General features: G+C 54.1%; 5 protein-coding genes across 5 annotated transcripts; all 5 read right to left on the bottom strand.

The window, feature by feature from the left end:
* Positions 1-213: 213 nt before the first annotated feature.
* On the bottom strand, positions 214-4,578 carry SSK2 (Suppressor of Sensor Kinase (SLN1); the record flags this gene model as incomplete). Its single annotated transcript, XM_064834833.1, has 1 exon — positions 214-4,578. The coding sequence occupies one exon, from the start codon at positions 4,576-4,578 to the stop codon at positions 214-216; it is 4,365 nt and encodes a 1,454-aa protein (XP_064697704.1).
* Positions 4,579-5,609: 1,031 nt separating this feature from the next.
* Positions 5,610-6,794, bottom strand: LTS14_002127 (uncharacterized protein; the record flags this gene model as incomplete). The annotated part of the gene is made up of 1 exon (XM_064834834.1): positions 5,610-6,794. The coding sequence occupies one exon, from the start codon at positions 6,792-6,794 to the stop codon at positions 5,610-5,612; it is 1,185 nt and encodes a 394-aa protein (XP_064697705.1).
* A 989-nt stretch (positions 6,795-7,783) lies between these two features.
* Positions 7,784-8,788, bottom strand: LTS14_002128 (uncharacterized protein; the record flags this gene model as incomplete). Its single annotated transcript, XM_064834835.1, has 2 exons — positions 7,784-8,685; positions 8,752-8,788. 2 exons carry the CDS (start codon positions 8,786-8,788, stop codon positions 7,784-7,786), a joined length of 939 nt encoding a protein of 312 aa, XP_064697706.1.
* A 460-nt stretch (positions 8,789-9,248) lies between these two features.
* Positions 9,249-16,199, bottom strand: LTS14_002129 (uncharacterized protein; the record flags this gene model as incomplete). Its single annotated transcript, XM_064834836.1, has 2 exons — positions 9,249-15,658; positions 16,196-16,199. The coding sequence occupies 2 exons, from the start codon at positions 16,197-16,199 to the stop codon at positions 9,249-9,251; spliced, it is 6,414 nt and encodes a 2,137-aa protein (XP_064697707.1).
* A 397-nt stretch (positions 16,200-16,596) lies between these two features.
* On the bottom strand, positions 16,597-19,686 carry LTS14_002130 (uncharacterized protein; the record flags this gene model as incomplete). The annotated part of the gene is made up of 6 exons (XM_064834837.1): positions 16,597-16,894; positions 16,944-17,585; positions 17,636-17,666; positions 17,715-18,320; positions 18,839-19,224; positions 19,280-19,686. The coding sequence occupies 6 exons, from the start codon at positions 19,684-19,686 to the stop codon at positions 16,597-16,599; spliced, it is 2,370 nt and encodes a 789-aa protein (XP_064697708.1).
* Positions 19,687-19,736: the final 50 nt, after the last annotated feature.

Here is a 19,736-nt window from a genome sequence, read left to right on the forward strand (position 1 = left end):
TTGTGATGAAATATCCGATGCCTTTGCAAACCTCCTGCGACATATCGATCAACCCCCTGAATTGCACGTATCGCCAGGAGAACACGCCAGCCAGCACACACCTATCAACATATCCCTGAATGCAACGCTCAAACGTTCACTATACAATCTTGAGACTCAGCACAGAAGCCGACCGCATGTAGTAACGCAACACATAACCCCAAACCAGACCATTCATTGCCCCTCTTCATCCCTCCAATCACTATTATGCCGACTCGGATGCGCCGACCCAGCAGCACTGTTATAACCGCTCCCACTTCCACTCCCATACCCCGACTCACTAGCGGGTGTCTGTGGCGTCCCCGTCGTCTCCAAATCCAGCTGACTGCGAATACTCAAAATCCACTCATGCTGCAACAACTCAGCCGCCGAAGCTCGACGGGCACTGTCCCGCTCAAAACATCGGCGTAAGAAATCCAGACCAACTTCGCTCATTTGTTCGCGGGTAGGCATCTGCGGCGAGTGGCCTTGAGCAATGTTGTACATGATCGCCCATTCATTATCCATATCCGCCCAGGGACGAGATCCAGTAGCCATTTCGCTGATCACACAGCCGAGGGACCAGATGTCTTCTGCGCCGAGACGAGTATTGCGTGGTTTCTGACCCTTGATGACTTCGGGGGACATGTACATTGGCGTTCCCTGCATACTGCCCTTGTTCCCTCGACCATCTGGACCATCGGCTACGACAGTCTTGCCTTGTTTGGCTATGACTTTCGCAGCACCAAAGTCGACGAACTTGATTACGCCCATGTCGTTGAGAAGGATGTTCTCGGGTTTGATATCACGATGTACAACGTTGGCTTCGTGGAGGTAGCCGAGACCTTCAAGGAGCTGAAGGGCGTAGACTTGTATGACTGTTTCGTCCTCGATGCGTCCATGTTCGAGCAATGAAGCGAGTGAGCCACCAGAGCAGTATTCCATGAAGATGTACACCTTATCTCGATGCGGCTCGATCCCAAAATATTGCACCACATTGGGATGATCGAGGACAGAAAGGACCCTCATCTCATCCCGAATCTGACTGACGATAGTCGGAATCAACTTCGGATCCTGGAGTCGAATCTCCTTGACAGCCATAAGCTGGGTAGAGTCAAGATTGATGCCAACATAGACCGTGCCGAAAGTGCCGCCTCCGATGAATTGTCCTTGTTGCCATCGGAGATGCACGTTGCCCGCGCTCCCACTAAGTTGCGTCAGGGCACGATCTGCCTCGTTGCTGTCCTCCAAAACTCTTCCTAGAGCTTGTCGTTCTGCCTCGCGATCTCGGCGGAATTGGTCAATGTTCTCGAGCTCTTCGATCCATTGCATTCTCACGACTCTAATACTCTCCTCGTCGTCCTTCAGACTGCTCAGGTTCATCTTGGTGCCCTTACCAGACATCTCGATGCGCTGTTTCTCGGCTTGGGCGGCAACGGTGCTTCTTGCGCCCATGATATCGAAATGGCTGATCAGCAATGCCATGCACACGGCCACCTTCGATCGTAAAGTAGCATATTCGTCTTCTGAGATGGACAAGATATTCTGTCCTCTCGTCATCATCATAGCAAACTCCAAAGCCACAACCGCCCATCTGAAAGTCTTCTTGTCGCTAGCAACACAATCATCACAGATGAAGCTGACCCAATCGAGCGCCAAATGTGTGAGCTTAAGCTGATGCATAGCACGACGCTGCTGATCAAAGTAAATGGCCGATCGCTGTCCAAATTCCGTGGCAAAGGCAAAACATGTCTGGATGAGTTCCTGGCATTGCAGTCCTTGCGTCTGCTTTCGCACGATCTCGACACTGTCCATGATGGTGTTTGACAACTTGTAAGCAGTTTTGCGGATCTTGACCAGCTCCGAGAAGACACCTTGTAGATTGGCACGCTGCTCGACCAGCATAGACAGCTCAATGCCATTGCAGACGGACATGAAGCGCTCATTAGCCTGCGCCAGTCGCTCCAGGCTACCATCCGTTACCAGGCGCAGTCGTCCCACCTTCAGACCAAGCAACGGCTGTCGTATAACCTGACCAGGCACAGACTCCATGACTTGTCCATCCCATCGCAATGGATTCTCCGGCTTAAGGATCAGCAGATAGGGATTCTCCGGGTCCTCCGGTCCATCCTCAGCATGATAGCATGTGCCCAGCATACTCTGAATGTCCTTCGGCCTATCAATCAAACTCGGACTTGCAATCACATAGATACCTGCGCCCTTGCCAGCGGCCTTATCACTCTTTTCACCGGCAGCGGCAGAACCCTCTGCAGACCCCGAAGTCTCCACCAGAACATGCCCAGAAACCATCAGCGCATCCAGGAGTTCCTGATGATGCTCCCAGTCGATGTTGAGATTATACTCCGTCGCATTCTCAAACCTCTGCGACAGAATCCTGCCGAAACGGAATATCTTCCGCTGCCTCACACGTACCGAGTCAAGAATGGCTTTATACCTCTTATCCATCTCCGTCCCAGCAATCTCATCCGGTCGTCGCTGCAGCTCCTTTTCGAAGTGCGATGTCAGACGAGCCAAGGACTTGCTCGTGAGCGAGCTGAACTGCTCCGCAACTTCCACGTCACCGCCGTCCAGGTGTCGACCGAGCTCATTACTAAAGTCCCACTCTTGCTCTAGGATTTCGGCTTCCTTGAAGGTGTTTTTGTTGGCCATCAATTTCCAATTGAGCATGCGAAAGTAGAACTTTAGCGCGTCCAGTACGACGCCATCGAACCCTTCGTCGATGCAGGATGGTAGGTCCCAACCAGGTTCGGGCTGACTGATGAACAGGTAGCTTTCCTTGATACGGACCGCGAGCTTGAGCAGGATCTGGAATTGCAAGATCATTTGCTCGGCCATCATGACGCCTTGCTGTGCTGGATCTTTCATCTTCTTGGCGTAGCTGAGCCGCATACGGATGATCTCTTGTATGAGCCTGCTCGGGAAGTTGATAAGAGTAAGAAGCTCCTCAATGTAAGGTGGCAGATGTCGATCCGCAAAGGATTCGGCGTTGTGAATGAGCGTGGTCTTCGCCTTCTGTATGACATTGTTTACACCGTTGAGCAAGTTATTGTCGCCCTGCAAACTCTTCAGACCGTCCTCCTTTAGTATCCGCTCAATGAAACTGCTGTCGTCAAACAGTTGGCCAGATTGACCCTCGGTAGCAGGACGTGATCGTGGCTTAGTAAAGTCAAGCTCGACATTGCCAACCCACGTCTGCAGAATACCGAGCTCGGTGTTGATCAGCTCGGTGGTGTTATGCCATGCAAGCACAGCGTCGCACGTCTCTCTGTACGATGGTGACGCAGCACGCGGCTCAGCAGTCTCGAAGGCATCGCGAGTCGGGTACAAGCTCTCCGTCTTCTCGATCTTCTTGACTATCTCTTGCACCTGCTCAAGTGGACTCTGCCCAACCTCGGCTTCGCCCTTGATCTCGAATGCTACTATTGCTTCGATAGCACCCTTGACCTTCGACCTCCCATCTTCGATCAGGCGCCGCTGTGCTACGAGAGACCGACCGCAGCACTTTGCTCGAACGCCCAGCCAGATCTCAGACTTCATAGTGTTCTCGCCTCCTTGATCCGGACCACCAATCAGACGTTTCTTCTCTTGCTTGACCACATCTCCAGTCAAGACGTTAGCCAACATAGCATGCCACTCGAGCCGTTCTCTATTCGCGGGTATTCTGAGCTCCTCCACTGACGGTTCCATGTCCTCATTTCCGTAGTACAGGAGCATTTCCTGGTCGTGCGGGTCACTATCGGCATGTGCATTGCTCGTCGGGCTTTCTTCGTCACCTTCGCTCGGCGTCTCATCACTGTAGTCGAGACTGGGCGTCTGAGAGTCGCTGTAAAAGTCATTGTCGGGTCCTATCTGCTGGATTCGTTGCACATAAGCCTTCTCTTGAGCGCGATAGTCGCTATCTGGGTTCCGCATGCCACGTCTGTTCCTGTTGGTCGAGGTGTTCCTTCTCGATGAGGAGCTGTTCATGCTCCACTGGTGCGGTCGACGAGCCGGGTTGTATGCATTACTGGGCGTCCGAGAATTACTCGGTCGAACCGGTCGTTGCTGCGAGCTATGCAGACCATTCGTGATGATGTGGGGATGTGGAGGGCCGTATGGTGGTCGCGCACTAGTCGGCATGCTGTCGTAGGTCCTGCTGTTCATGCTACCCGTACTGCTCCGGACGGTGGTCGCTGGTGTCCACTGGTAGCCCGACATGGCACTGAGTGGCGTGATGCTGTCCTCGACTGCTGTACTCGACATGGTGCTGGTCAATGTCGGGGGCGAGAAATGCCGCGAGCTCATCGGGGGCACGACATCGCTGTCGCTCAATGTCTCGCCAGGCGTGCCTTCCAGTCCATATTCAAATTCCTCCTGCTCATCGCTGCCACTTCCACTCCCACTGTTACCCGTGTCGTTGCCTGAGGCTGCTATCTCGCCGTCCATATCCTCCATGATGGGCGTGACAGCCGGTAGACTGCCCTCTCGACCTTTTCGACCACCACTGCTACTGCGTAGCGATGCGGGTGAACCGCCCGGCACGGCGGGCGAGGTGGACATGGCCGAGGACTCGCTTTGCCTTTGGCCTTCGCAGTCAAGCCTCACGGACGCGTTCCCCGCTTCCGCGTGGTGTTGATGAGCGCTGGGATTGTTCGTGGCGGTGCAGTTGGTTAGTGTTCTCTCACCGATGCCATCTCCATATCTTCCCCTCTTATCACTTCAAGTCGGATATTCGTGCAACACCACTTCCAGAGAAACTGGGCCATGCTGTGTCAGATGCCGTCGTTGCCATTTCCGCTTCCCTGGCACGCGCCAGCCCGGACGGCTAAAATAACATACGTAAAACCTGATTCATTCTGACGCCACAAGCAGGGATGGATCATGTCACATGCATGCCACTCATTCCGCGCAACGTCCTATATGTCTACTCTACTGAAACGGCATCATGAACTTTGCAAGACCATCGGGATTGTCTGTCCGTCGAGCACGCGTTATGCGGTGGGAAGGCTGTCTCATGAGCGGTGATGAGAGTGCTGGTTCGAACAGAAACGACATCGCTCCTGTGAAAGTAGTACTGATCGATTTATATTGAAGAAGCTGTTGAACTTATTCAGATAGGTAGAATCGACCGACGAAGTACTGTTTCCATTCCGTTCGCGAAAGATATCGTGCTAGAATCATGACATGCTGTACGTCCACACCAACCTCAATGTTAATTGCTCTATCAAGGCAGGGGCGCATCCTTGGGTCAGACGGTCTGGCTTGTGTCGCGACTCAAGCAACACATCTTTCAGACTTCTGTGATGAGGCGCCAACGAGATGTGGATGCCACGGCCATTATGATTGGTACGCAATATTATGATGAACTATCCCCGCCTAGATCCTGGGTATTTGAAAAGGAAAGCACAACAACGCCGCTCTGCTGTCAAGACTATTATTGCTCCCACCGAGCTCATCCGCCACCACTACACCTTTTTCCAAGCCTATGACACACAAGCCACATCTCCTACTGCGCATGTGACTGGAAGTAGGAAGTCAAAGATTGAACCTGTGCCACCATCTTTGCCACCACCTTTCCTCAAGACCGACCTCTACGGTTTCTTCAACTTCGTTCCCTCGGTATGCTCAGGCATCGTACTCAGAAAGTAGTCCTTGCCCTTCACCATCGAAATGACGAAACTGGGCATACCCCAACCAGCGAAAGCGCCGACACCTCCCTTGGCTCCAATAGGCACCAGCTGCGTCTCATCGTCTTTGCGAGTATAGGTCCTCTCTGCGAACGTCCCAACCTTGGCGTCCTCGAATAGGTCGTGATTAATGTTCGCGCCGAAGACCGGGACAGAAGCGCCCAACTTCAAGATACCGCCGAGACTCACGCCCGAAACGTCGCCGAGACTGTAGACGCGTGGGCCAGCGGCGTCGACCCGGAGGGTCTTGCCGTTCGTTGCTACGTATTCCTTCTTCCCTTTCAGATTCGCTGGGAGGAACTCGGTGTTTGGCTGGACACCGTAGGCAGGGATGAAGACGTCGGCAGTCATTGTCTCACCGTTGTCGAGAGTGATTTCCGTCTTGCCATCAGGGAGTTCTTTCGAGCCTGTGGTCTTGGTGTTGTAGACGATGGTGACGCCGAGCTTCTCAAGCATCTTCTGGGTCTTGGTGGCACGAGAAGTGGAGAAGATGGGGATCAGTTTGCTGCTGCCTGCGATGAGGGTGATGCGTGGGTTGTGGGTGAGGTGGGTGGCGATCTCTCCTGCGGTCTCGACGCCAATGGGTCCACCACCAGAGATAACGATCTCCTTGGCAGTAGGTAGCTTGGCATTCATCTCGTCCAGAGCCTTGATTGTGATATTATGGTCGCCTTGCAGAGTAGTGAGTGGCGTTGGTGATCGAACACCGGTGGTGATGATCAAAGCGTGGTAGGGCAATGACTCCTCGACACCTTGAGGGGTCTTGAACAAGACTGTCCGCGCATCTGTATTCAGGCCAGATGCCGAACCCTGATGGAAGTGGATCGAATCCTTGAGGTCGGTATACTGCTTGAAGCCATCCATGCATGGGACGAAGCACTTGTTGTGTGGCATTTCCTTGACAGACACAATTTCTCGTGGAGCAGCGATATGGAACCAGAAATGCGTCGACGGATCAATGAGGTGAAGTGCATAATTGACATCCTTGGCTTGCTTCAGCTTTGGCAATGTATGCCTGCAGATGTAATGAGCGGCATTGAGGCCAGCAAAGGAGGCTCCAAGGATCACGATATTCCTGGTTTCCGACATGTTTGGATCTTGTTATCGTATTTCGTCAATTGCAATGGTCGAATTGATATCTCGAGTTGGCCTTTTGATTGAGGTGTCGAATTCTTCAATGATAGAAAGACTATTGGCCACTGCCGTTGAACTGTTCGGTATACGGAGGAGAGCCGGGATGTGAGTATCGAAGTGATGAGAAGAGTACGCTGGTGGAGCAGTCGCTAGTGTCCGGCAGTGAACCTCAATAAAATCCTAAGGAGTGTATGAAGATGTTATATATGATCATAGCACTGAGAGATGAGCAAGCACTGGTGTTGCCATCGAGCGGAATGTTGCTGGTACATGCTGAGGATCGGAGTCCGGGAAAGGGCGATCCGATGTGCATCGGGACAATCGACTCGCCGTTTGGGTGCTTGGACACCATTTATCTCTCTGCAACGTCGATTACACGACAATTCCACCTAATTAATGTTCTGCTGACTAATGACAGCAGCAAGCTACTCAATGCGCTCCGTTATGGCGGTTTCCGAGGGCTGCAAAGTTGTAGACTATTATTAAAGGTCGTCAGCAACGTTTGAGACCAACATAGCGCGGAATTGATCGCTGGCACAGATATTCGAGACCGAGCATCGATACCGCTTATGATATCGGAAAATCATACGCAGAGACCAAGAGAGTGCAGACCAAGAGAGTGCATACCAACCCTACGTGCCGATCAAAACCAGCGTGCCCTACCTTCTACACCCGGGGGAATTGGTACGCGATTTCTTTTTGTCAACCACTCCATGCTGATACGGTGGTCTACACCCTAGCATACGGCTTCGGACTGCTCCAGCAATGTCTACTATGGTCATCATCGTCCAAAATCATTTACTGTCATGAGGCAGTGGTATGAGACGGATGATTAGATTCAGTAGGCGTGGTCTGAGCCTGCGCGACTGCGGTAAGCTTTAGAAGTGTACACCCCACTTTCATTGTGGATGAGGTGAGTACACGGTAATGTACAGTCGCTTCTGTTATACAAGCACGCGCTCTGCCCTCCTCACGAGCTCCTCGTACACCGTCCATGTGAACGCACTGCTCAAGGCTTTCCTGCCTATGCGCATGCTGAGACCACTGAACATACTTGAAATGCCTTCCTGTTGCAACATCATGCTGGCTGCTTTGAACATGTTCCCATACCGACCAGGCGCAATCTGTAGTCTAGTCTTGATGGCGTCAAATGGATTGGTCAATGTAGTCGCCGTGATAGCGGCCAGCACCCCAGACGCGAAGTTGATGGTTGCTGAGCTCGAAGCCGTAGTCGTCACGACTTGCTTATCGCCTGCAGAGAGGGTGGCCAGGCGAGATTTGGCCTGCTCGTAAACCAGAACGTAGAGCCCAGCGTACGGTGCATCTCGCACAGCAGTGGCACCGAAGCCTGCAAAGAAACCCCGCATGCCCTCCTTCGCGACAATGTCCCTCGCAGCACCCATCATCGATGTGTAATTGTAATGCGTAGACTCATACCGTACCTTGAGCACAGTAATCGGATTAACAATCAAGCCAGCCGCAACGCGAGCCAGAGCACCAGTTGTCAGATTGGCCACATTTCCAAGCTTTGGCAGAGACGAGGAAGAAGCCTTGACCGGCTGCAGTTCACCCGCCACCACCGGCATAGCAGGAAGCTGAGCTGCATACTGTCTCATCTGATTGAGCATGCCGAAGTACAGCGCCGAGCCAAAGCCGGTTCGGAGTACTGATGGAGTGACGCCTCGCCATAGGGAGCGAATCGGGTTTGGGCCATTGAGGATATTGCGTAGTGCTTGTGTCAAGCTGGAGGCCTGCGATTGTTGGACTCGAGTCTTGAGCAGGTCCGCAGGTTGCAGTAAGAACGCACTTGTTGCGCCGGAGCCAAGACCGGCTACGAGATGGAAGGCTGTTTTCTGTGGTTAGCGAATCAACTTCGTTCCGTAGGAAAGCATCTTTTGCTAGGTGCACACACCTGAGCTCGCTTTCTGCTTCTGAGGGACAATGGACATGTCAATGACAATAGACTCATATCGCTGTACACATGTTGGACGATGTGCGGAAGATATGGCTTTGAAGGTCGATAATGTTTCGGATACGCCTCCAGTCACCAACAACCCGTGAGGTCACGATATGGCGCTCGGACCACTCACTTCCCTCACTCACCCGACTGACTGTGCTCGCATTCAGTTATGTCATGGCGATTGATATTGCATTGTAGGATTGAAAGGTTGCTGAAATATACATTATGTGCAATCAAGTTATATTATGTGATCTGGATAGCTATGTCTTCAAGCAAATCAAACAGAATATCAGTCTATCTCGCTTGAGGGGGGTATTATGCGCCAGCAACTTCAAGAAAGGGATCCCTTATGTCTCCTGGGGCAGGACTCCAGAGCCCTGCCCGCTAACAATATACTTTTCTACAATCTTTACAAAAGAAATCATGCTGGACTATGCCTCCATACATGCTTAAGCAATTGTATCATCTCGGGCAGACGTATCGAGCTCAGCCTCCAAGGACCGAAACGCAGGTGGCTGCCCGTCGTCGACATCTAGATCATCGTCCTCCAAGTTTTGCATGTGGAGTTCGTTGTCCTCGGCATCGCGATCATAGCTCTGTTCGCGGAATAGTGGTGTTGCAGGTCCATCGCTGTACGTCGGCACCATGCTATCAAGCGACGGCGCACCGTCCGCATACCCATCGGCCGATGGCTGAGGTGCCCTACGGCTTTGCAATCGTGGTGCAGGCAACGACTTCGTGGCCTCTGGACTTGGTGTGCTTCGGAGGTTGCTGGCAGGAGGAGTCATCAAGCCGGCCATGTAGCTTGGTGGCATTGAGGAGGATGGTCGAGGTTTGGAAGGCGTCATGGATCGAGGACGAAGGGCAGGCCTAGATGGTGCGGTCTTCAGTGCCGAGCTCTCCATGTTCGACCGCCACTTCTGGAAGGCGGATGTAAGTGATACTGCTTTTGGTGTGGCGAAGCTTGACAGGCTAGCCAAGGCCTGGCCACCAAGCGAGCCCTGTGGGTAGCCAAAGCGCTCTTTCTCCTGCTGCTCCATCTGTAGATTGGCACGAATCCGGATAGCAATGTCACGCACATCGTTGCGGTCAAAGGTAGGCTTCGACAAAGTGTTGACCAAGTCCGTCAAGTCTTCACTGCGTACAGCAAGCAATTCCCGAAGCCAAGTTATCTCGGAGTCGCGCTCTTTGAGCACTGCCGGGCCTTCGTCATCGACTTGACTCTGCAACTGTTCAATTGTCGATTCGCGTTCCTGCAGCTGTTCTTGCAGGACCAAGATCGACTCGCGTAGTGCTTGTGGCGAGATCTTCTCAGGCAATCCTCTTGACTTTGGCGAAACACCTCTGGTCTGCGCATTCATAGCTGCGGCCTGCGCTGCAGATTTCGTGACCTCGAGTCTCTCCTCCAGATGCAAGATGCGATCATGAGCATGCTGCAGCTTGGCATCAGCCAGGCCAAGACGCTCATTCAGGATGTACTCGGACCGATCTTTGTCCTCAATGGCATGCTGAAGATGTCGTTGTTGTTGTAGCTGCAGATCCTCGAACATGCGCCCGTGCTTCTGGCGTGCCTCGTCAAGTGCAACACTGCTTGAGTGGTTGATTTTGCGGAGAGCCTCTCGTTGAGCAGTCTCCTCTTCCTCAAGAACACGCTCATGCCTAGCCTTGGTAGTCTCCGCCTCGAGTCGTGCATTGTCAAGCTCAGATCGCACCTTGGCTAGCTGGCCTTCAAGCTCGGCCCGAACAATGTTGACTTGACGGTTGGCGGTCTCAACATCAGTCTCAAGGGATAGACGCGTACGTTGAACCTCTGCACGGCCAGCTTCCTTGGCATCATGAAAGTTGCGTTCGTGATGAGCAGCGGCAGATTGCTGGGCAGCAAGGTCCTGCTTCAGCTGATGAGCAAGCTCCCGAAGAGAAACACCGGACGTAGTCGACTGCTCCAGTGCACGCTTCGCATCGGTAGCCTCTGCTTGACCAACTCGCAATACCCGGAGCTCTTTGTTAAGCTCATGGCGCTCGCGAGCCTGAGCAGCTTGCGCAGCCTCTAGAGACTCACATCGACTACGGTAATCCTCTTCTCTTGCCCTCCAAGCCGCCTTTTCACTCGCAAGCTGTCCTGCCGCCATCGCCATATCACCATGAAGTTTCTCGAGTCTGCGTCTCATACTGGTGCTAGAGTCTTGAGCCTCCTCGACTTGTCGCTCGAGTGCGGAGATTGTACCTTCGAACTCTTCGCGTTGTTGGACGCCATGGTCGATATCCTGTCGCCACTTGTTGCTAGAAGTGCGATACTCCCCAAGCGTGGCTTGCAATGCTTCGTTCTCCTCCTCGACTTCCTGTGCACGATCCTCCGACTGTTTCTGAGCTGCCTCGGCCCTCTCAACGCGGTCGAGCATTTCCTTGCGCTCTTCATGCAACGCACCAAGTCGACCGTCGTCACCGCGGGACAAGTCCCGAAGCAGTGTCAGTTCCTCCTCAGCAAGACGCAACATCCTCTGTGTCTCGCTTGCACGCTCCTCCACATCACGCCTGTGGTTGGCCTCCTCGAGAGCACCAGCCAACGTCTCATTGAGCCTGCCCTCGAGCTCAGACAGCTCACGCTTATGCATCCGAGTGTTGTCCTCAGTCACCATGGGCACTAAAGCCTGGCTCTGGCGATGCAAGACGTCTTCAACCACAGCACGCACGTCTTCAAGCTCGAGACTGGCCGAAGCTGCTCTTGCAAAGGATACTTTCATGTCAGCCAGAATGGTGTGGATATCAGCCAGATCGTAAGAAGACTGGGAGCGTTTCGGACTCTGCTCACGCATGACTTCCAGGACAGCGGCCTTGATCTGATCGATCCGCTTGTCCCTGCCTCGCGACACAGGTCGCTGCTTGTTGTCGCCAGACAGCTCGTCCTCGTCGTCGGCATCGCTCTCGACAGTGGACGACGTGCGCTTCAGTGACGGTCGGTCAGCAGAGCTGGCACGCTTGACGACGACATGCTGAAGTTGCCGCATCGTCTCCTCAAGCGGCAGCAGCCTCTGCTCAACTACACGGCCGATCACATCGTTGATGTGGCTGTCGAAGAAAGCACTGCGATGCTGCAGCTTCTCCTCGTCAGGAGGGGACAGCACACCCGACCAATCGCTTGTAGGCACGTCTTCAGCCCTGTTGAGTCTATGGACGTGCGGCCAGCCTTCAATAGCATGCTCACCGCTGTCCGTACGGTCATGCACCGTAAAGGATGAGTCTGCATGGATCTGCTGCTGCACGGACTTCCTTCTCGGACTCGGGCTGGGCGCGTCGCTTCGTGGCCAACCGGGTATGTAGCTAACGCCTGGAATCGAGGTCTCCTCAAGGTCCGGCAAAGGCGACATGGCACGTTCCGTAGGCTCCTCCGCTTCATCGCTAGGTCCAGCTTCATTGAGTTGGCGCATCACTGCGTCGATCTCGTCGAACGATGGTTCGGTATGAGCGACGTCACCAATGCGTCCAATGCTGGGGTATGTGTACGACCCAAACCCTGCAGACAGTTCTTGTCGTAGTGGCTCGACCATCCGCATAGGTGATACTTCGGGCACATCATCATCGAGTATCTCGCCATCCTCGAGTTCACTGATGGAGAGGTCGTGAGCATGGTTCTGGTTGAAAGGGCCGCCGAGTGAGGCTCCTAGTACTGGAGGTTCGAAGGGCTTGGCCATCGCAGAGAGTGAGCTCGAGGGTTTGTGTCCGTGGTAAGGAACCGTTCTGGGGGCAGGCTCCGGCTTCTCTGCTGCACTATTGAGTTCGTCTGCAGGCTCTGCATCTTCGACCTCAGCAGCTTCAAGCACAGATCCATCCGGCTCGTCCGTTGACTCGGCGGTTTCAGCATCGTCAGCTTCCTTAGGGTCCGGCTGTTCCTCGGGTTCCAAGCCTTCAGGGACAGGCGTAGGCTCAGCAAATCTCGGCACCTCATCCCCATCATCGCCACCAAAGCGTTGCCTCTTGAGCCTATCCTCACTCTGCGTGATCCTCCCGTCCTCGTCCTCAAAATCCTCCCCAGAATCAGTAGCCACGTCCGGTCTCACAATGGCGACAGCCTTAGACTTCTTCGCAGGTTTGACAATATTAGGAATATTGACTTTGCCAAAGATACTCGGCAGGTCATCGATCACTGTGCGATTGGCAAGTGGCGAAGAGTCTTCCTTCTTTGGAGGCTCAAAAGCAGGAGCGTCGGGCTTGAATGACGGGCCTTGAGCCGAGAAACTGAATTCTGGCTGCTTGGGAATAGCGATAGGCTGGGTTGGCTTGAAAACAGGCGCGGCGACGTTGAACGTGCCAGAGGATGTCTGTCGGTTGTGACCTTGCTTTGGAACAGTGGGTTCGGGACCAGCAGAAGCGCCGAATGCGAAAGCTGGTGCCGTCGGCTGGAAGGTCGCGGTAGGATTGAAGTGAAAGCTTGGAGCAGAGACATTGAAGCGAGAGGGACGTTTCTTGTGCGCCCGTGGGCTCTCTTCCCCATCCACATCGTTGCCAGATGGATCTTTCTCGCCGACTGTTCTTAGCTGCGCAGGCTGTCTCCGCTCATCAAGCGATTGGTTAGAATCATCCTCAGTGGTCGTGACCTCGATCCAATTATTGCGCTCCTCGTCATGACGGTGCTCAGCTTCGAGAAGCTCACGCTCCAGGCCCTCACTAATATTATGACGGTGTCCTCTCGTAGGTGTAGGAATGGCTACATCAGCATTGATCTGTGCCCTCTTGTGGGGGGGCACATAAGCCGGCGGCTCAGTCTCGGCCGTCGCACTCTCTGGCTGGGTCGCTGGTTCGAGCAACTCATCCTCATCGTCCTCTTCTGGCAGTTCGGGGAGGACTGGCGTCTGCTGCGCAGCAGCCATCTGAGGCACGAAAGGCTTGAACGAAGCCGGATGCTGTACAGATTGTGAGTATCCGTGCTGACGTTGTCTCTGGTCTTGCACAAGACCTCTGCTGTAATCCTGAGGCGATTGTGTTGCAAACATCTGCTGCGCAAGTGGTGAGCCAGGGCCCCGAAGTGCACCAAGATCCTGTCGCAGAGCTGCTACCTGAGCAGGCGAAGCGCCGCGTGAGAAACCTGGTATCGCGAATTGATTTTGTGGTGAGAAGGCTTGCATCCCAAGAACAGGCGAATGCTGCGGTAGCTGCTGAGTCTGCAATTGAGGATAGCCCATAGGTCCCGAGAATGTCGAATGCCTGTGCATGTGGCCGAAAGGGCCCACTCCCGGCGATATAGGAGAAGCTACGGACATTGTATGCGAATGGCCGCGTATCATAGGCGGACGACCCATACTGCCAGCAGACCCAGTAGGGAGTGGGGGAGAGAATGGTAGAGGCGGATACTGGCCAGATGAGTGTCGTGACGTGTCTTGCATACTCGGCGCTTGCATTGCCGGGGGTAGTGGTGGCTCTTCGCCCACTAGACCCACACCCAAAGCTGCGAGCTTCTGCTCGATGAGCTTGTCCATATCCTCCTTGAGCTTGTTTAGATCGGGCAAAGAAACCCTGGGTTGGCGCTGGCTAGCCTGTGATCGCATCTCACCTTCGTCGGGGTAGATAGCACGGGCGTGCGCGAGAAGACCCGGGTCACTGAGATCATGCGATAATCTAAAGCCGGTGATATCGTAGCCATCATCCTCGAACGCCTTCAGTCGAGCGTGCGTTTCTGCCTCGCTCATGGGTGTGGGCAGACCAAGCGTCGCAAAATCAGAGTTCGGCACGCAGACGATGAGATTCTTGCCACGCCAGCTGACACGCTTCCTGGTCAGTTTCGGCAGCTCCAGGCGACTCCATTGGGGTGGCGGTTCTCGTACACTGCTGGCAATTTCGTCTTCTTGCGGGGCCTGCTCGCTGCTCTCGCCCATGTCCTCACCTTCCGGTTTCTTATTTGTGCTCTCTGGTAGCCCCTCGGCTGCTTCGCCGGCTCCCGTGGCCTCAGTTACGTCATCTTTCGCACCCTCTACCTCAACAGCCTCCAAGCCCCTGACCGCAGTCTCCTGTTCATCCACAGGCGGAGTCATCTCGTCCTCCCTCGACTGCTCCTGGATCTGCTCCGCCTTCGTATCCAACTCCCGAGCAATCTCAGGCGGCGGCGTAGCAGCCCACCTCGAAGCATAGAGACTCGCCATCTCGTCCTCCTTCCCACCGCGGACAATATTCAGAAAGGTCTGCTGATTCAACGTCCGATTATCTTCACGTGTGTTATGTCCCTTCGACCTTGGACGAGCGAAGTCGACTGCCGCCGAAGCTGAAGCAGAAGCGGTTGCAGGCTCGTGAGACTGTGTTTCCTTCTCAGAGCTAGTGTTCGAATGCGATTCGTCGCGCCACCAGTCCGGCTTCTCGAGCGTCTGGCTCCGTGGGAGCTGGATCCAACGTTTAGTTCGGGAGCGGGGGGTATGCGAATCGTCCTCGTCTGAGATGATGCCTAGACCAAGCGCTGGTGTCAAGGATGCAGTAGACTGGCTAGTCTGGTGTCGATATTGGTTCGCTAACCGACTCGGGATCAGATGCTCGAGGCCAAAGCTGGCGAGAGGCGAAGACAAGATATGCTGGTCTTCACTCCTCGCTTGCTCAGACAATGCCGTGCGGGCGGAAGGCGTAGGTGAGGGCGACCTTTCGTATGGCGAGCCCCAAACTGCGGTATAGTACTCCGAGCTGTCGTCTCTGTACCTGCTTCGAGTGGTGCTGGCTGGTGTTCGTGGTGGGAAGCGCTGAACGTGTTCGGGGCTGAGAAGCCGCTCGTGCTGTGTAGGAAGACGGCCACGCGATTGTGAGGACTGTGAGGATGAATCTACTGTGATATCATACTCGGCGGTGGGAGGCGACGATGGCAGTGCCAGATGTTCGTCCAAGTTGGCTAGGAAGTGTCAATAGAAGCTCGTTTAAACTGCATCCATGTCGCCCAATGCCTACATACCTTCCACCGTCTCGGCTGCTTCAGAGCGACCTCTGATCGCTCCTTATATATCCCCCGTATATGCTTGTGTAGCTCCTCCTCCTTCTCTAGCTCTCATATATCCTCCGACTGTACACAAAAGAGATCAAAAATATTACTATATCCACAACAGAAGGGAGTGACAAGACGCGATCCTCTTAACGAGATGCAGCGATCATAGCGCGCAATAGCAAGCAAAGTAAGCAATACACACAAATATACTGGGAGATAACGAGATGAGGTACAAGACTGTCAGGACACACAGGCCTTTTGGTGGTGGTGGAGGTCAGAAACTAGAGCGGTGATGGAATAGGTGTCAGAAGTGCTGGTGCCGCGGATTGTGCGCTGTCTCTCGCTTAGACTTTCAGAACCCCTTCGAGTTTACGCGACTTGGGCCCGATGCGGAATTTAACGTCGACGTCATGGAAATCAACTGCCGCACAATAACGAATGGCATACACATTCCATGTAGGAGATCGGAGAATGCTCAACCATCTGCCTCTTCAAGGCCCGAGTATCAAAGACTTGAAACATCCCAAAACCAAAAGCTCACCTCGTGTCAGTCACGTGGTCGCGCGTGTCCGAGGTGAACTCTAATATGCCGGACAAGGATCATGGTTCTTGTGTTTATACAGCAAGTACCCGTTCTGTACATTTGTACCTGATACCCAATGCTCACCCGAGCGAAATCTTCCCTTCCCAGGCAAATGCAGCCTGGCGTTCTCGCACCTTCCCTATGATCACAATTGTAAGGGTATCAACAAAAGAAATGCTCACCAGCGACCCATCCACCCACTCAGTTGCAACGACCAAGCTTACCGCAAGCCGATAACGCTCTGTTGTACATGTAAGCATATGCATCACGCAGCACACTTCTCGCGCGGTGGACCTACCATCTCCAGAGTCCACACTCGCCTGATCCAGACCTTCAGCTTACCCTCGACTCCGTCAACGTGGTCCAGCTCGACTCCCTCCCACCAGCATCTGCGAGCAGGTTTGCGCCAGAAGAGTAGGAGTTTCTGGGCCATGCCAACGGCGTTGCTGTTCGCTGACTCGCCACGGATATCTGTTCGTAGACGTGCGAGGGCGATCGAACAGATAACAGCTTTGTTTGGTTCAGCTGCGCGGTGGCCCCAGATGTCCGCATGATCGAAGCCGCTGCGAGACGTCAGTATTTCCAATCATTGAAAGTGAAGGACTGACTTACCCCGCCGTCAACATCTCGATAAGATGCTGCTCCGTCGTACCAGGCTCCTCGCTCTTCCGCAGACCAGAGAAAATACCATCCTGGCGCAGCAACGCCTTACCAGCTGCACGCTTGACCTCAATCATCTCAGCATGCTCGATATTCTTCGTCGGCGGGATAACGTAAAAGTCCAGATCCTCCCTGAGCACGATGATGCCAGCACGATCTTGCAACATATCCCTTGCATTGCCCGGCATAGGCTCAATTGGCATCGTGCTGGTCGTCGACATCGGGTCTTGACTCGACTGCTGAGCAGCATGTTCATCGCTCGGCTGCGGAATCGTCTGCGCCACATGTCGGAAGAACTCGAGCATGTATTGAAGCGAGGTGGGATCATACTGTGCGTGATAAATCATGTCAGATAAATATACATCGGGATTGCAAGCCACACTGTGGATCTGTTGGACGGTCACAGTGGGAGCTTTGCCCACTTGGGTGACGATGTGGATTTGTTGGGGGTGGCTTACGTCGACCGGGTAGACATCGCCTTCGTGGTAGCTATTCATGTGGCCTTCTGGGAGGAGCCCGTTCGGGAAGAGCGAGAGGAGGACGAATTCGGGGAGGGTGAGCAGTTCATCGCGGGAGAGTGTGAAGCGGGTGCCGCTAGACAAGTTAGTATGTGAGCACATTAACGTCCTTCCTGGTAATCATACCGTAGCTCGAGCGTAATGTTCTCGTCAGATCCTGATGAGTGTCAACGGTGCGTCTGCCACACTGATATGACATACTCACCTCCGCCAAGAGCGGTGTTGAGCGGTGCTGGCCCTCCCTGCTGCACCTGCGTGAGGATGCTTGCCGCACCTCCTGCAGCCGCCATAACGTATGTGAATCCCTCTAGCGGACTGGAACCTTCGGTATAGGGAGGCGGTGGCTCTCCGTCGTCAAGATTCTTGCTATCCTTAGTATCCCTCGGTAGCGCAGCCTTAGTCTCAGCAAGAACGGAAGAAGCGGTTGCAACACTATCCCTCTCTTCGAATGGCGGTGCAGGCCCACTAGGCGCTAGCGCGGTGAGGGACTCGGTGTCTCCGCAGGCGGTGACGAGGGCGCGGTAGGGGTCAACGGTGGAGGGCGCCGGGAAGTAGCGGACGGGGAAGTTGTGTGAGGAGAAGGGCGGTGGGGATTCGGCCGCGGCTGAGGACGACTCCTCCTGTCGCGTGGATGCTGGCTCTAAGCGGAAGTGCGAGTCGACGTCAGTTTTGCCGGGGGGTGAGTCGTGGGCGCTGCCGCGCAGAGATGGGGTGGTATGGATGGAAGACCCGTCTGGATCCACGATGTAAGAGTGCGGCGTAGAGTACGAGTTGGCAGAGTCCACGATGTGTTTGTTGTGGAAGGCGTGCGCTTTACATGAATGTTGTTAGGCGAGCCTGTCGCGATTGTTCGTTTGCGTTAGTGATCAGTTGCGATACAAGTGTTTGTGCTTGTCAGTGTACAGGTGCGATGTGAGATTACAATGGTGATTTGCCCTTGTTATTGGCGCGAGATCCTCGAAGCGGTAGCCACGTTCGAGCACGAGCCTCAATCTGCACAACGCTCAGGGAAGGCGGCTACGTCAAACATCACGAAGCAGACGACCAATGTTTTCTCGTGGAGACTTCCTTGCCCGACTACTGTTGCCGACAGAATGAGTACACATGGGGCCAACATCGCGAGACGGGAATTGTGGATTCAAGTATGGCATGCAGTCATTTACCTCTAGATCCGAGATACGAAACTGAGATAATATTCACCATACTCAACAGTACCAGCACAATACGCTGCCTACTCCTTGTTGAAGTCAATGACAACACGTCCAGCAATCTCTCCCCGTCTCAATTGTTGTACACTCTCTGGGAAAGCTGACATCCCTCTCACCTCACTGATGCTCTTCAGCAGACCACGCCTCGAGTACTCGAGACAAGCAGCAGTATCCTGCATAGTGCCAACCAATGTACCAATAATACGCAAATTCTTGAACGAGAAAAAATTAGGATCGGTTCCAAGGACGATGGTGCCAGCTGGAGGGAGAGCGATGGTCATGACTGTGCCACCGATGCGGTCGCCGATGAAGTTGATGGCGTCCTTGTAAGACTGGTAGGCTGTGACCAGAACGCCGTGCGCACCAATACCACCGGCGACTTCCTTGACCTTGGCCACGACATCGGTATGTTCCTTGAAGTCGATGAACTCCTCCGCACCCATCTTCATGCAGAGGTCTTTCTTATGAGAGCCGCTGTCGACGACGATTGGACGCATGCCCATGGCCCTATCACAAGCATTAGTATACCAGCATGTGCCCTTTACCGCCGAGGTATCCATACTTAGCAAGCTGCACACCCTGAATTCCCACTCCTCCACCTCCACCAGGAAAGACGACCCAGTTCCCGGGCTTCAACCCACTATCAATGAGCGCCCTATGCATCGTACTAGCACTACACATAATCGGCCCAGCAACCTCATCCGGCACTCCATCGGGGATCCGACTGGTGTACTTCGCCGGACTGGTAACATACTGCATATACGTCCCCTCCGCCATGAGGCCCGTGTAAACACCCTTCTGGCAGTAGTTCTCTCGCCCGTTCCAGCATTCTTCGCAGTTGCGGCATACATCCCAGAGGGGCTTCACGCCGCCGCGGTCGCCGATCTTCCAGTCTGTGACGTTCTTGCCGAGTTTGACTACGACGCCAGCGCCTTCGTGGCCTGCGCATTTCGTGCCGAAGGTGGACATGGGAGGGACGGCCCTGTGTGGTGGGGTTCGAGGTCAGCATGAGTTCGAGT

Source organism: Recurvomyces mirabilis (assembly GCF_035927965.1).
Source record: "Recurvomyces mirabilis strain CCFEE 5264 chromosome Unknown scaffold_4, whole genome shotgun sequence".
Taxonomy (NCBI): Eukaryota; Fungi; Ascomycota; class Dothideomycetes; order Mycosphaerellales; family Teratosphaeriaceae; genus Recurvomyces; species Recurvomyces mirabilis.